Source organism: Aythya ferina (genome assembly GCF_964211825.1).
Source record: "Aythya ferina genome assembly, chromosome: 5".
Lineage (NCBI taxonomy): Eukaryota > Metazoa > Chordata > Aves > Anseriformes > Anatidae > Aythya > Aythya ferina.
Window position 1 is genome coordinate 57,567,331 of NC_140301.1, and position 15,455 is coordinate 57,582,785.

Here is a 15,455-nt window from a genome sequence, read left to right on the forward strand (position 1 = left end):
ATGCAACCTTGTTTTCATTGCTTTTCCCTTTGCTGGTGCTTGCCCCTTTGAAGTATTTATAGGTTGAACTCAGATCCCCTCTTTGCCTTTGCTGGGTGAGACAAGCCACGCTCCTACGAGTCACTCATAAATGCTTTATTTTCCTACTGATCTGCTGGCATTTCCATCCACGTTGTTGCAGTCACCGGGACATGAGATCTGGATGTAGTTGCCTGCAACCTTGGGAAGACTTTGGCCCAGCAGCAAGGGCAGGTGATGCCCTGAGGCCACTTTTCAAGGCCACCGGGCTGCCAAGCCCCACGCGCCATGCAAGGGATGGCCTCACGCAACCAACTCATCCCCCTTTAGGGCCATACCTTGTGGTGACCCCTTGCTTAGCATCCCAGGGGCCTGGCAGCTTCCTTCCCTGCGAGCACGGTTGGGTTCCTCCCCAGAAGAAGCCCCAGGGGTTGGCACAAAGCTCCCAGATCGTCTCTTTCCCATCGCTGCTCTGCTCACACCCCACCAGCTCTGCCCCCACGTGTTTCATCTTTCCTCTCTGTCAGGAGCGCTTACGGAAATTTCATGGTGATGAAAATCCGCAGTGATCAGCCGTGTTTGTCTGGGAAACAGCGAGCGGCAGGAATGGTCTAAATACTTTCAGGCCTCTGGCAGTTCATAGAGCAATACCCCAGGCAAAGAAAAAGATATCTTGATTAGAATAATTATAATTGTCTTTTCCTTCGTTCTTTCTACAGAAATTCCAGGCTAAATTATCATCTAATTTCAGAGAGCTCCATGACCGAGATTATCTATGAGTCATTTGTAATTATGTGCCAGATTGTATTAAAGCATGAAAATACAAAGGTTTCTCATCAAATACTAAGGGGGGGAGGTGAGAATCAAATTACATTGGAGCAAGATAACTGTTCCAGACACTTTCTGATTCATGGCGTCCAGCAAACGCAGAGGAAAAGGAGAAAATTCTCATTGTGATAATAGTAGAATTGTGAAAACTGACAAATTACAGGAAATTCCAGTTTAAGGCTGACATACCTTCCTCTTCCCATGCTGCTCCAAAAGCAGTGCCAGGCGCTTTACGACCCTCCCGTTTCAGCTCAGCACCAATTCCCAGGGGAATTTCCACGGCGGCTTCACCCTGGACCCGGGTTTAGAAGCGGGTAGAAGGGAAATGCAGCCCGAACCCATCTGGCTGGGAGCAGCACACAAACGCTCAGCATTGCTGCTGGGTTTTGGGCAACCAGAGGGAAGCAAAACAGGGAATGTTCCTCATGTGGGGAGGGGATGTTGGCTGCGGGGGTAAAGCAGGGGCTGAGCAGCCAGGGGGATGCAGTGGGATGGTCTTGACAAGGCTCTATCAATGAACGCATGCATGAATTTTCAATGAAATGTTAACACGCTGGACAACTTGGATGGGGCCGTTTGTCCTTCCTGAGAGAACAGGCAGGCCCGTTTTCCCTCTGCAACAATGAGCAATTATTGAGCAGTCACAAACATCAGGGAAATAGCTCAAACCCCAGCAGCCATATAAAAACAAAGCACAAGATGATCTGTGGGGGTTGAACTTTTTTGTCCATTTTTCTCAGCGTTGCTGGTGGCATCTCCCAAGGCTGACCCCAAGGGTCCATTCCGTTACCCCATCCCTTGGGGGAGGGAGGTGCTGCCCAGGGATGTGAGCCCTGCAGCCTTGCTCACAGGTTTGCCCAGCCATGGGGCTACAAAAGCACCTTAAATCATGTTTGGCTCACCCAAAGTGAAGGTAAAATGCCATTAGCAGCACTGATTTACTCAGAGCCTATAAAACAGGCACCATGGTCATAAGTGTTTGTAAAAGTCATGGAGAAATGAAATAAAAATATATTCATGAGCATCCTTAGGGCGGCATGGGACCCAGCGAAGCCACCAGGCACCTGCACTGCTGGGGACATCAGTGCTGTGCAGCAGAGGCAGCGTTCAGGGACAGCTTCAGATTTCCCCATCTTCCTCATGGGTTGTTGGCTCCAGCACTGGCTTAGCCTGGCTCACTCGAACTTCAGGTTTCCCTGATTAAACACGCACGTGTAGCAGGACATGAGACAACTTCACTAATAAAACTGCAGTGTGGGAAATGCCGGGGAAAGAAGCTAGCAGCAGCAATTAACGTGCAGGGCAAGTAGGCCAGCTGCAATTTATTCTGCATGTGCTTCAGACATTTCAGATTGTCTCCATTCCTCACAAAGTTTTTGTGATGCCTGTCGCACGGGCACATTTCAGGCACCAAATTTAGCTGCAGTGAGCATTGCTTAACAGCCTCCCAAATGCTCGCTCTGCCTTCCGTGAAGTGGCAAATAAACAAATTATTAATCTATTTGTGGCGCAACGTTTTACAATGCCTCGTCAGCTTGGCTATGTATGAAAAGCTCTTTTGTTTCATGGCACGTGATGGCCAGTTAATAGTAGGAGGGAGGCTCTCCAGCTCTTCTGGACAATGAGGGCCAAAAGGCTGAGGCACAGGGCAATGGGGTTTCCTCACAGTGCCTGCAAGGCTGACAGCTCCATCCCAGTGCACCCAGTCCTTTATGCTCACTGGAGAGAAAGAGGCTACCCGGGCAGTCGCCAAGCAAAGGAGACAGCTTGAAATGAAGCAGTGGGTTCTTCAAGAGTCTAGAGCTCTGCAGTGTGGGTGTCCACGTGTATGGGCATGGCTGGCACTGCTACATCTTGGAGCATGGAATAGCCAGTCTGGCAGTCAGCAGGATAAATAAGTGTGTAGGTGACACACTTTATCTGCAGAGAAAGGAGAAAGCTTTCCTTAACGGCCTGTGTAGTGCCTATAGCTGCAGGGCTGTCCCAAATCTGTAAAGCAGCTGTTGAGATAAGATCAGCTAGACCTAGAAAAACCAGCAGGATGGAGGTCTGCAGCAGTGCAAAGAGCTGACACTGATGCTTGGCCGGGTGTAACAGGGCCAGCAGTCCAGGGGAGGAACAAAGGGCTGGGAAGACTAAGAAGGGAGCCAGGCACTTACTCGCTTAGTAGGCATATTTTACTGGTTTTGTCAAGCCTGATTCATCTCCTAATATGCCTGGGGACAGCCAGTCCTCTGCCTGTGCTAACAAATCACCACATGTTCCTGTGAGGCCAAGGCCCCACATGGCCAATACGAACCCTTGCAGGAGGACGGTCTGAGTGCCAACAACCCATGGAACATCACAACCAAGAGCTCACAGACTCAAAAGGACATAAACCCTCCTTGTCATGGCCTGGGAGTGAGGATACTCATCAAGGGACAGCTCATGCGCCCAAAGAACGTGGTGTTGGTTACTCAAGGAAGAAACACAGGCCTGGAAGAACCACGCAGGCCTTGAGGTTTTGGGGTTTTGTTGACAACGGCCATATTCCTACCTGGCTTTCACCACGACCACCTTCAGGAATTTGAGCAATGGTGGAAGAAGAAAGCCAAAACTTGCCAGACTGTCCTGTGTGGACAGGGCCTCAGGGTCCTACCATCCCCTTTTTCTTATCCCCCATGTGCCAACATCCAGGAGGAGCGATGGCCAGAAGGGGTTGGCACATTGCTGCCCAGCCTGCGAGAGGGCTCCCTATAAACTTCTCCCCCAAATCTCTTGGCCACGGCAATGGAATGAGGCAAGTATCTGAGCAATGCAATATTTCTCCTGAACTGCGTCATCCTAATGACATTTCACTCTCCCTTTGCACCTCTGTAAATCAGAGCGAGTGAGGAACTCGGTGATGTTACGCTGATGTAAAATCGCTCTCAGGAGGGAGCCAGTCACCATAAATCATCCCCTTCTATTTCCTTGTACATAATCTGGTGCCAAGCTCTGCCAAAACAAGGAGAAAACATTCCCAGGATTTTTCCTAAAGGCAATAGCCCGCCTAAGCACAACTCTAAACGTCTGCTGTTAAAGTTTTCTTCATCTCATTAAAACAACTTGAAAAACCATCTGCTAGCTAATAAAGACTTTTTAAAGCTTAAGTCTTGTATTTTATAATGAAATATACTAAGGGAAAACAGGACATGTACTTAGAAAGGCAGAACAGCAACAATCTGCTGTTCTCTCACAGAAAGCCAATGGCATTCACTCCCATGACAAATTAGAGAGACTGAAGACTTCAGCCCTTTGACGATTTCTTGTACAAATACCATAATTCTGAAATGCATCCACATTTTTATTCAGACTGCTCCCAGACACTGCAGCATTGCTGATATCACACTGGTTTCAAGTTAAAAAAGGCAGATTTCACTTTCATGTCTGACTTGGTTCCATTTTGTTAGCATTTTACACCTCCAATACTTGTTACAGATCCCAGGGACACCAGTGGGTAATTTTGCTTCCTCTAGAGAGATTCCTTGCTGGCAGATGGGGTGAGCACACGGGAGGACTCCCACCTGCCCATAAGGGCGACTGTGGCACCAGGTTTAGACTCACCAAGCACCCATGGCTGCACCAGCTGAGGATAAAGCTCGAAGTCTTAATGAGCTGCTATCCAGAAGCAAAATCCACTTCTGTCCCTAACACTCTCCTCTGGAGCTGGCTGGGGAGCAGCTGTCATCCGGGAAAGCCTGATGGCATCCCCTGCTATGCCTTGCTCCCAGCTCAGCCCATTCTCGCATGCTGCTCACGGAGCAACTGATGTCTTCATGCTTCCAGTCTCACCACAATCCTCCACCCATGCTTCTTTTTGCCCCTCTTTCCTGTACCATCTGACATCACTGCTCTTCAGTAGTGACGGCTCACTCCTGCTGGGCACTGAGGACTCTGCTTAGAAAGAAAGCTGCAAGTCCCAGCAAGGTGATGGCAATGTACAGAAATGGACAGAGTAAATGCAAAATATATATATATATTAAAAATCCACATTTTCTTGGATGGCAAGCTACCTGTGCCTCCAATCAATCCAAGATCTACACAAAAATTTAATGAAAGCTAAGCTTAACTGGGAAAGCAGGTTTGAAATGATGCTTCCTTCCAAACCTTACCTACATCCTTCAATCACCAACAGCCCTGCTCTGTATTCATTCTGCCCACTTCTGATCTTCACTTGAGGTGCTACGGATGGTCTCAACTGCTTATCTCCTTCCGAGCACATGTGCTGTGATAGTAAAGGTGGATAAACAGATGGGACTAATCCGCGGGCTGAACACAGCCCTTGGAGCCCCAACCCTTCTTTCCCCCACTCACGTCAGCAGCAGACTGGGACCAATATAATCTCCTAATAGACATACCCCACCGAGCACAGCCATCTGAGATGTGGCTTCACACCAGAATTATACCTGCAGGCACCAAAAATGCTTGGGGTCTCTCCTGGGCTGCTTTACAAGGTCTGGCAATGCTCCTCTGGATAGAGACTCCACGATTCCCAGGAGGACAGGGGAGATCAGAAAATTTATACTTGTGGCTGTGCCGAGCACACCAGCTAACGGTGTTTTAGATGGCACTTCATTAATGCAGTGCAGCCAGCTCCTCTGAACCTATCTAAAATATACAGGGAAGATCAAAAAGATGAAAGATCCTTCATCTTACCTCAGGCAGCAAAATCCACTCAGGCCCTTTCTCTTGGTGCCAGGTAGTCCAGAATGAAACTGCGATGATTCACATGGCACTGACTTGCTGCTGGAGACCTCAGAGCCTACAGTGGGTCCTGCTGATTTAATGCAGCATGCAGCAGTATCAGACACTTTCCCAGTGGCCTTGTGTAAGAGTTTGCTTGAAAACAGTGACTGGAGTTTTGAAACCATTTGCTTTAGCTGTATTTCACCCTGTGTCAGCCAAAGCATCTTAGCTGAATTGTGCTGGGGTGTGTGTGTAGAGCCTCCTTTGGTGGGCTCTCGGTGAACAGGGAGGAATCAAAGCAGATACAAGGATCTACACTGTTTCCCAGACACAGTGCTGCTGAAGAATCATTATTCAATTACAGATCCACGTTGGAGTAGTCTATTACCACCTAGAGAGAGAAAGTTTTGACAGCCGCAGCCGTTCCCATGCAGAGCTGAAGAGGAATGCATTATGTGCTGCGCGCTGCAGCGGGATCGCCACTGAAGTTCCCTTTCCTCATTTATTTTAACACCAGCAGAATAGGTAACTCTGCTCTGCTGGTTAATGAGGAAAGGCAGTCTGATGTGCTTGACAAACAGAGTGTGAATTGGCTTTGGGCAACGTTCCTCAGCATCACAAACCCGTGTTTACCCCAGAGCACTTTCCTGCCTTCCTCTCCGACAGTTACCAGCCCTCGGGACTGTCGTTAATGGCACAGATCCTCAGCTGATGTAAAGCATGAAGCTGATGTAAGGCCTGATGCTGTGACTATCTGTCATGGGTATTTTCATGTGCCCCTCTATTTTTATTAGTCCTTTGCATTTTTAGCAACCTCAGACGCCTCGTTACCAACAGACCATGCTTAGGGCATGGATCATGCTCTTCTCACAGGACTTCTACTCAAAATGTTTGCTCCAAACTCCTCATGTGCACAAAGGCATTTAGCCAAAACCAGGAGCAGCACCTCTGCAATAAAGGCAGGCTCAGGAAAGAACAGGAGTTGAAGACTTGCCAGCTCCACTTCCTTCCAGGCTGCTCGAGGATGGACGGCTGCACCAGCCGTGGGTGTTATCCTCCAACACTGGGCCATGCAAACAGCAGTTCGGCCTGTGTCTTGTCCTGGTTATAAAAAGGCAGAGTTAAGAAATGAGCATGTTGCCTTTTTTTCCTGAAAACCTCACAGATTTTTCTTTGGGAATGACTGGCTATTGGTAGGAGAGCAGGAAGCATCCTCGCCGAGCTGCAAACGTGTCCATGAGCCCATGGCTGGGGAACTCCACCACCCATGACCCACAGCAGGGCAGCTGACATCTCAGGGTCGGGTTAGAAATCACGCCATGACCTGAAAAAGCAGAGGTATCACAGAAACTGTTTGTATGGCCCAAGATTTCAGTTTTTAATGTAGCTGTGAGACCTGTTCAGTTTCCAAAGATGTGAAAATTGCCCTTGGTCTGTTCCCATGTTTACTGCCTGTTGCACACTCTAACACCTCACTGCAAAGAAATCTTAACTATTTTTTCTCATATTTTTATAATCAGTTTTGTACCTTAGTGACACCTCGCCATCTCCTTTTCCTTACCTGGCCAGGTGTCCTACTACTTTTAATATCCCCCAGCAGACTGATCCACTGGTCTGCACATTATTGAAATGAAGCGGGATATACCATGAAAAAGGAGTCAGGAAAATGGACAACATTTCATGTGTGGAAAATGGACAACGCTATCTCACCTCTGCTGTTGCCAAGATGCAGCTTTAGCACCTCTTAGTCTCTCTGTATAAATACATTTTACCATTCCCACAGAAGAGCACTGAAGAAAAATTACCTGGTAAGAGCAGTGTTGGTGCTGTTTTTTTTCTTTGCTTTGTTCAAATTCCTCTAATTTGCTGTATTTTTCGGGTTTGAAGAATTGAGAAACCTTACTAGGAGCACTAAGAGCAATAAGAAAGCATCCTTGCTGCAATAGAGACAGATAATAAAATGACTGCCTTCCTGGTGTCTAGTACAATGCCATTTACTGCCAACTCATACAATAACAAACATTAGATTCAGACTAGAAGTCATTAAATCCTTTGCTCCTAGAGTCACATGGCAGGACGGGAATCTCAGTTTGCATTTTTATGAAATGTATATGCCTCCCTCATTTCCATGAAAATGCACAACAGTCCCAAAAGAGTAAAACAATTAGGATGAGGAAACTCATCGAGTAAATTTGTTAGGCTGTAAGCCATGAGTTTTCCTCCAGCTTCATTTCTCAAGCACTTCATCCTTCTCACTAAACAAACAACCACTCACCAAGACCACAGCGAGGGATCAGGGCTAGCAAAAAAAAATTACCAAATAATATGCTATAACTCTTCTTATACATGTGACTGGAGTAGAAAATTACAACAGCCTTTTCTGTGTTACAATATGTGAACCTAAGAATGAGTGTGCTATGATTTACTGGTGACAAATGAAGCTAATGTGAAGCTTTGCAAGATTTCAGCTTTATTAATATTATTTTACTTCCAGACCCTTAAAGGAGGCATATTCGATGAAGGCAGTTGGGAAGACAGCATGGTTTTGGTTATGAAAGCCCAGTGTTGTAGGGAAGACAAAAAATACAGGACAAAGGTAATAAACTGTATTGTTTGGGAAGAGCAGATATGAGGCCTGGGTGGCCAGTACTTTTTAACAGCTTAGATGTTAGGACTGAGAGAACATCAGTGATGGATATCACTGGAGAAATACCCAACCACCAGTGGAAAGGGTTGGAACAGCTGAAAAGAAACTACAGATAAAATCACCCTGAAGTCAATGAGAGCAAGGCTGTACCTAGATGAGAACCCAGTAAAATGTTGGCATGAAACATGCTTAATGTTGTACTGAAACTACTGGTAATTGCCCTACTACATGCTGAAATTTTGCAGTAAACATTCCTGAGGGCCCAGGAAGCTCCACTACCAGGAAACATAAAAGAAGCAAATACCCAAGTGCATAAAGGGTAGATGCGGATTTTGGCCTCCAAATTGTGGTGACCAGATGCTGATAAAATAACTAGATATTTAAGTCAGCGTACACCTTATTTATCAAGATACTGCTTTCAGAAACAAGCATTGGAACAGTTCCATTAAACACATACACTGTATATTTTTCCCACAGTCATTTAATTATATAGCTCGGTGTAAAACCTCGTCAGTGTTATGCAGTTTACAGAAAGTATCTACATTTATCAGCAGAACCGTATCTTGCAAAAAACACTTACCTGATTAGGCTTGTCTCTGCTTTTAGAGACAAAAGACAGCTCTGAATTGCAAGCATTTTGTCCACTATCAACCAATCACGCAGCAATCAAAAATGAGCATTCATAAGAATGAAGACAAGAATCAGAAATCAGAAGGAAAGTATCATCAACGATGGGTTTTGCAAGGGTTTTACTTTTTATTTACAGCAAATATATTACAGTAAAAAAAGCTTGACATGGCTCATAGAGTGGTGTGTAAGGAAGATACATATGCTTACATCAAACAGGTTTAATTTCCTTGGCACTAACTGAACCAAATGCAAGGTTTCAACACAAAAATAAGAAACAGAACATTTATTAGGCAAAACTCTACATTAACTGTACACATCTGCGACTAGAGCTTCAACGCAATCCAAAGAATACAAACAAGCCATCAGGATGGCAAGAACTTTGTAGACGAACACATTTAACCCTCACGACAAGGTTGTCTGGCACCATTTAAAAGTTGCTGTACTGAACACAGTGATTTTAAAGAAATGTCATGGATGATTAAGACACTGAAAATGCACTCACCACAGTGAAGAATCCCCTTATTTTCTTTATTTCTTTTCTTTTTTATCCCCACAATAAAAGACTGTTAAAAGGCTGCACGGCAGACAAGCTGGATGCAACAGCTGGAGGGTTTTGCTTGTCAAGCAAAGTGACTTGCAACGAGACATGCTTCATGGAATAAAACCTATGATATACAGCTTGTATGGGTTCAAGGAAAAAAGAACGAGGAACAACAAATATTGAAGCCTTATAATCTCTCTTCATTATAATCAGAATCCTGAAAAAAGCAGGGTCCAAATTACTCCAAGAGAATACAGGCTCACTTACATACAACAAAATTGTCCAGATACATCAACAGTAGTAAACAGAGTTAATGCAGTGTTAATCTTTTTACATTTTAATGACTAGCTATAAAAACAGAAACTAGCATGTTCTAATCTGTTTACATTTCCTGAGCTTAGTTAAATCAAGAAGGAATGAACATTATAAAAGTCCCGGTAAGTCACCAATAAATTAAAAATATACATAACCACTATAGTTTAAGAAGCCTTAAAATGCTCAAGGTGAAGTCTCCCTACCCAATACCATGGCTTTTCCTTTAGGACTCCTGTACAGAAACTGTGCCATTAACTTCACCAGCAATATTGAGATGCTATGGATTTGCAGGTCCTTTTTTTGCTCTCCAAGTGCCCTTCTGGCAGACTATGTGATAGCCTTCTCTAATCAAATCACATGAGAGCATTCAAAAACAGCAATTTTTTTTCCTCTCCTATATAGAGAAGCATCCTCTACTCCCAGTGCAGGAAGCAATGTTCTCAGCAGTGCAATGTGCTACTGAAATTCAAATTTACTAGCAGGAGTTATTTGAGTGGACTCTCAGCTCTCGCACATAATGTCACTACATTGGCAGCAGGTTTAGTATTCTTTCGGGGGAACAAACCAATGAAAATCTACACAGAAAACTGCAGGAAAGACCCTTAGCAATAAAGAACTCATCTTAGCGGTTTCTTTAAGAACCAACATTATGCATTTGAGAAAAGCACTCGACCTACATGAGTCATACACATGTTTATTTATGCATGTTTATTTCCTGCATAGAGAATAATGTGTACCTTGGAATAAAACCCAGCTTTGAGAATACACTGAGAGCACGGGTATTTGTAATAGTGCTATTGGCAGATTAATTCAAACCGAAATGCTCAAACTCAGCTGTCTCAAAGACTTGCAGACCATGAACTTTGATAAAACAAACTACTTTTCTTTTTATTGTCTGCTTACAGCATGATTTTGAATTATGGTATAGATAAAAGAGAGGTAGAAAGGTTTATCTCCTCAATGCACTTTTTTTGTGCAGTATTTATAAAGTATCAGAAAAAAAATCTATCGCTTTTGGGTGAAAACACCAGCTGTTCCCCTAAGAATTACACGGAATCTCTTCTTTCCCACTGAAGTGCTGCGAACCAAGTAACTGATCTCTGGTTCAGAAGAGCTTTTCTTCCCATTAGCCTCACTACATCATTTTTGTTACCAAGTTCTGCTGTTAAGAGAAATCATTGCAGAAATGCTGCTACTCACTACTCAGAAATATCTAGCAGATACAACCTACTCAACAAACTACATTTACCAGCCAAAGAAAATCAAGTCTGCTCCTAACACAAGCACTTGCTCTTGCTCTATTTACACAATCTCTCTTATGCATGTTACTGAAAGGGACAGAAGAGGTATGGAAGGCCATATGGTCCTTCCCCTTGTTGGTGATGACCACAGGTACAAGCACCATCGGTCCTTTCCTCTGTCACTCTGATTTGGAGGAGCTACACAGCTTCCCAAGGCAGGTTCTTCTCCTGCCACTAGCCACCCAACATGGCAGGAGAAGGAGAGGTGCTTTAATGATCAGTGCTCCTCAAAAATAGGAAGGATGAGCCGGCCAGGAAAGACAGCTTAACAGAAACCACGTTGGTAGGATGAACATTCATCTTTCCCCGGTAGAAGAGAAATCTACATTCGTGATTGTCTCAAGACAAGGGAGAGAGATAAAAACATCTTTGCTCCTGCAGTTGCAGTCATCAAGACCAAGACCCAGAGTGCCATGCCTCTCACACTGAGCTGAGAGCCTCAGGCCATGGCAGTGTCGGGTCAGAGGCGACAGGGTAGGATTTGGCTCCATCCCTGACCCCCTGTCCCACCGTTTTGCAAAGGCTGCTTTATCTGGATGAGAAGGACCTGCTGACATTTTGGGGCACATGCAGCTGGAGCTCCATGTAGCAGCGATTCAAGGGTGGGATTTGAGCCATGAGAGTCAGACTGCTGCATGGTGACCTTTAATTTACCCATAGAAAGTTAAATAAATTACATTAAATTAAATTCAGCCAAAGCAGATGCTAGCTTATTTATTAAAAAGCTCAGCTTTCTCTTGCTTTCAAGTGGTTTTAGAGCCAGGCAGCTCTGGGGAGCAGACCTGCACTCCAACTCAGTTGGACAGGAGCAGCTCTACAGAGGTGGCAAGAGTTACTCTCCTGCAGCAACATCAGCCACAACGAGACCTGGCTGTCCCTCAGGACTCCAAGCAAAGGTACGTGACACCAGCATTGTCTTCTGCTTTCCCTATACAGCCTTGCCTCACCCAGGATTTTTTCCTCCTTCCACATAAACATCTCACAGCATAAGACAACTATTCACTGCCACCGTTACCTTCTATTGTCATAACTTATAGAACATCTATGAATTGATTAAAATAAAGAAGTATTTACTTCATTTCAGAGAAACAGATACTGCCCTACGATATAAAACTTGTCATCAATTTTTGATAGGCTTGGGTATGGCAGCTTGCATACAATGACAGGGTCAAGTTTACAATAAAGATTGAAAATGTTTTCTTTCGGTTGTAGTATTGTAAGATAATTAATCCAAGTGTACTCAAATAATCAGCGGGTGGGCTTCTGGTTTTCACTTGTCCTTCTATCTGCCCTTCTATGCGCTCCCTTTCAACAGTGTGTGTAAAAGCAAAGTCACATAAATAAGAGATGTGTTGCTTCCAGCCACACATACTTTATACGCAGTCTATTTTGTCTCTTTTCTTGTGCTCTCTGGAAACACAACTCCCAGGAATTTCATTCTCAAACCATGATCTACCAAAATTAAAAAAAAATTCAAGTACAAACCCAAACTTAGTGCTGGGTTGTGGGTCAGTGTAAACTGGACCTGTCAGTGTAACCTGGAGTTCACTGTACTGAAGTAAGGATTGTTTGTTGCCATTTGCTGACCACAGACAGCTTCTTTCACCATTCACGCATTTTGAAGATTGCAGGCTTGCTGGGAACAAGAAACAGTCCATGTCCTTTAGAAGCAAATAGAACTAATAGCCATCATCGTCGTCCATATCACAGCCATAATCTGAAACACATAAGACAAAGGCATATAAAAATGCAAATATTCCAGGTAGATGGAGTATCCAACAAAAGTATTGCTACTTTGAGGTTGTCTTCCTGCTGTGTAACTAGATGGTAAGTTTTGCCCTAAGCAGACATTTAAAAAAACATATATTTTCTTAGGGCTAAAGAAGTTCTTCCAATTCTTCCTCCACTAAATAAAATTATTTGTAAATATGTATGTGTAAATATTTCTTCTCACTTGTCACTGGGCCCTCACTTAGGGATATCTGGCACATGGATATGTGAAATACCTGGTTTAATTTAGAGGTTAAGGTGATCAAGCCTGATTGTCAGAAGTAATTTGGAACACGGCAGCTGAGAAGCAGCAGCATACATTTACAAGTAGGCATGATTCTTACTAGACATAGAGACCAGTTAAAGAGCTGGCTTGTTTATATTATTCATAGATTTATAAGCTGAAACTGCAAGGGTTCAGAGATAGCTCAGAGTTCCCATCAACAACAAAACGAGTCTTGCAATGAATCGTGACCGATAGATCTGACTCAGATCTCCCACATTTACTTACTCCTACAGGAACAACTTAATTTTTTGCCCATTTTTTCAATCCAGTTCTGTTTTCTAAAACAATGCTGATTGCGAAGACTGCGTGTTTTGTGTGTCAGAAGGCATGTTTGTGTTTCTAATGCACTGATTTCTCTCCTACGTGCTTCCTGAAAAAAGTGAAACAGTGAACATTTTCTGTTGCAAAGTCAAACCAAAGGATAACTATTACATATGAGCATTCAGTAAAGTTAACCTTTATACTCCAAATTTAATACAGTGCAACATTTCATCCAAAGTCAAGCAAATGCTCCGAAGCAGAATTAAGTGTAATCTATAATAATTTGCGTAGAATGGGTGAAGTTCACCATTTGTAATTCCTGCACTTATTCCAGGCAGACAAGTCTAAAAGCCATGAAGAAAGCAGTTAGCAAGGAGTTATTTGTTCTGCTGAACAGCTCTGCACACCTGCATTTGAATTCTGGGAATATTCCTTTCCTTTTTATTTTTTTTAAACTCTGATTTTTCAGCTGTTGTCCAGACCAGACAGGGAGTAGTGGAATGTTCTCAGAATGGTTTAAAAATAGTAACATTTACAAAGAAAAAAAGCTCAGTGACCTTTATTCTATTTTTGTGGGGGATTTATTAATAAACATGGACCCACCCTCCCCCACATGGGTGCCTTTTCTTGGGAACGTTATTCTAATAATAAATTCAGGCAACAAACTGTTTTTCCTGACATTCAGCAATTATTTTCCAGTGGAGAAATCAATTTAAAAGTAACACAGACTCTTATGAAATGTATACATACTGTCTATGAAAGCTAAATTAATAGTTCTGGAAAGATTTTTGCAGTAAATGAAATTTCAGTGGAAACCTTACTTACTCTCATCTTGCTTTTCCAAAATCCATAATCAGCCGCCCTTATTTAAAAAATATATATTTTAGTGTATTTTCAAACCTCAATTCCAAGGGGAAGTTTTTAATAAAGGATAAATGTGGATGTGTCCAGCTGCAAAAAACCACAATGGGAAGATACTGACTTTTCCTGTCAGTAGAGAAACCTAATTAAATGAGTGGCTTTGCTGGGTAACCCAAAGAAATTAGCACACATCTGTGTGCCATACAGCATGCCACACACTATCAATGTTATTTTTGTATTTGGAGAACTCCTTCTTCCTAACACTTACCCCAGAAACGGAGCGAGACGATTCTCTTTGCTTTGAGCTGGACAGCCAAGTCTGCAGGGTTCATGCACAATCATGAGGCAAGGAGCCCCAAGCACTGCTAACTGAGGGGTTGCTGACCCCTTAATTCCTCAGATTTGCTTTAATAAATAGAATTCTGAAGAAGGCATAACATTGGTTCATTCTTGAGAAGCCTTCTTAGCCTAAAGCTTGAGATGCAGAGCTTTCTCTGGAAGTCTCCAGGAAGATCATGTTTCTGACGGGGGTGACTCCGGGCTTTTCTGCAGGAATGTGCTCTGCTTGGGACGAGCTGGGACAAGCAGGGGAACTCTGTCTGTCCCGAGCCCTGCAACAACGAACCCCGCAGCACAGGCAGAGAAATAACAAGCTGTGCTTTACGCAACATCCCAACTCACCGTTTCCTCCCATTAACTGCAACGCGCTCATGCAGTGATCGTCATCTTCTTCTGCTTCCTCCTCTTCCACCTCTTCGTCAGGGTTATAAGCTACTGGGCCACTCTCCACTAGCACAGCTGCTGGTTTTGATAAGTCAGGGGCTTCTGCTTGTGCAGTTGGTAAGGTCACCTGCAAAAAAAGAAGACAGGGCAGCATTGCAGCCTTTCCTTTATTCAGTATTTGTATGTAATGTTAGCAGCTTCCAAGTGGGGCAGGAAAGCTGGAAGCCCACATCTAGTGCTACAGGCTAAACTATTCCAGGGAACATCTGAGTTGCTCAGTGAAATGTTGCCTGAATCCAAATCAGGAATAAACATTCACAGCTTTCACGTATTCCAGAGCCAGGCAACTGAAGTATCCAGAGACAGCAACAGCAGAACAGGAGCCTCTTGCAAGCACAAGGTAAGGAGAAATTTGGGAGTGAAGGCTCATCAGCAGAGCTCTGCAGGAAAACTTACAACCTTCTCATTGTGTTTGACTCATATCAGGCCTATTATACAGTAACAACATTATTGACACTTTAATGACAGCAGAAATGTACCCTTCAAATCAGAAAAAAAAAAAAGACT

The 15,455-nt window shown here is 43.8% G+C and overlaps 1 protein-coding gene across 3 annotated transcripts in view; it reads right to left on the minus strand.

Moving 5' to 3' along the window:
- Positions 1-8,936: 8,936 nt before the first annotated feature.
- The window catches only part of BRF1 (BRF1 general transcription factor IIIB subunit), a gene marked incomplete at its 5' end in the record, with an annotated part of 169,169 nt that continues 162,650 nt past the window's right edge, over positions 8,937-15,455 (minus strand). For all 3 annotated transcript variants that reach the window (XM_084522788.1, XM_084522789.1, XM_084522790.1), the window contains 2 exons: positions 8,937-12,704; positions 14,847-15,015. In XM_084522788.1, coding sequence (XP_084378914.1) covers positions 12,667-12,704; positions 14,847-15,015 — 207 coding nt within the window. In that variant the 3' untranslated portion in view covers positions 8,937-12,666. The remainder of the gene's footprint in view (positions 12,705-14,846; positions 15,016-15,455) is intronic.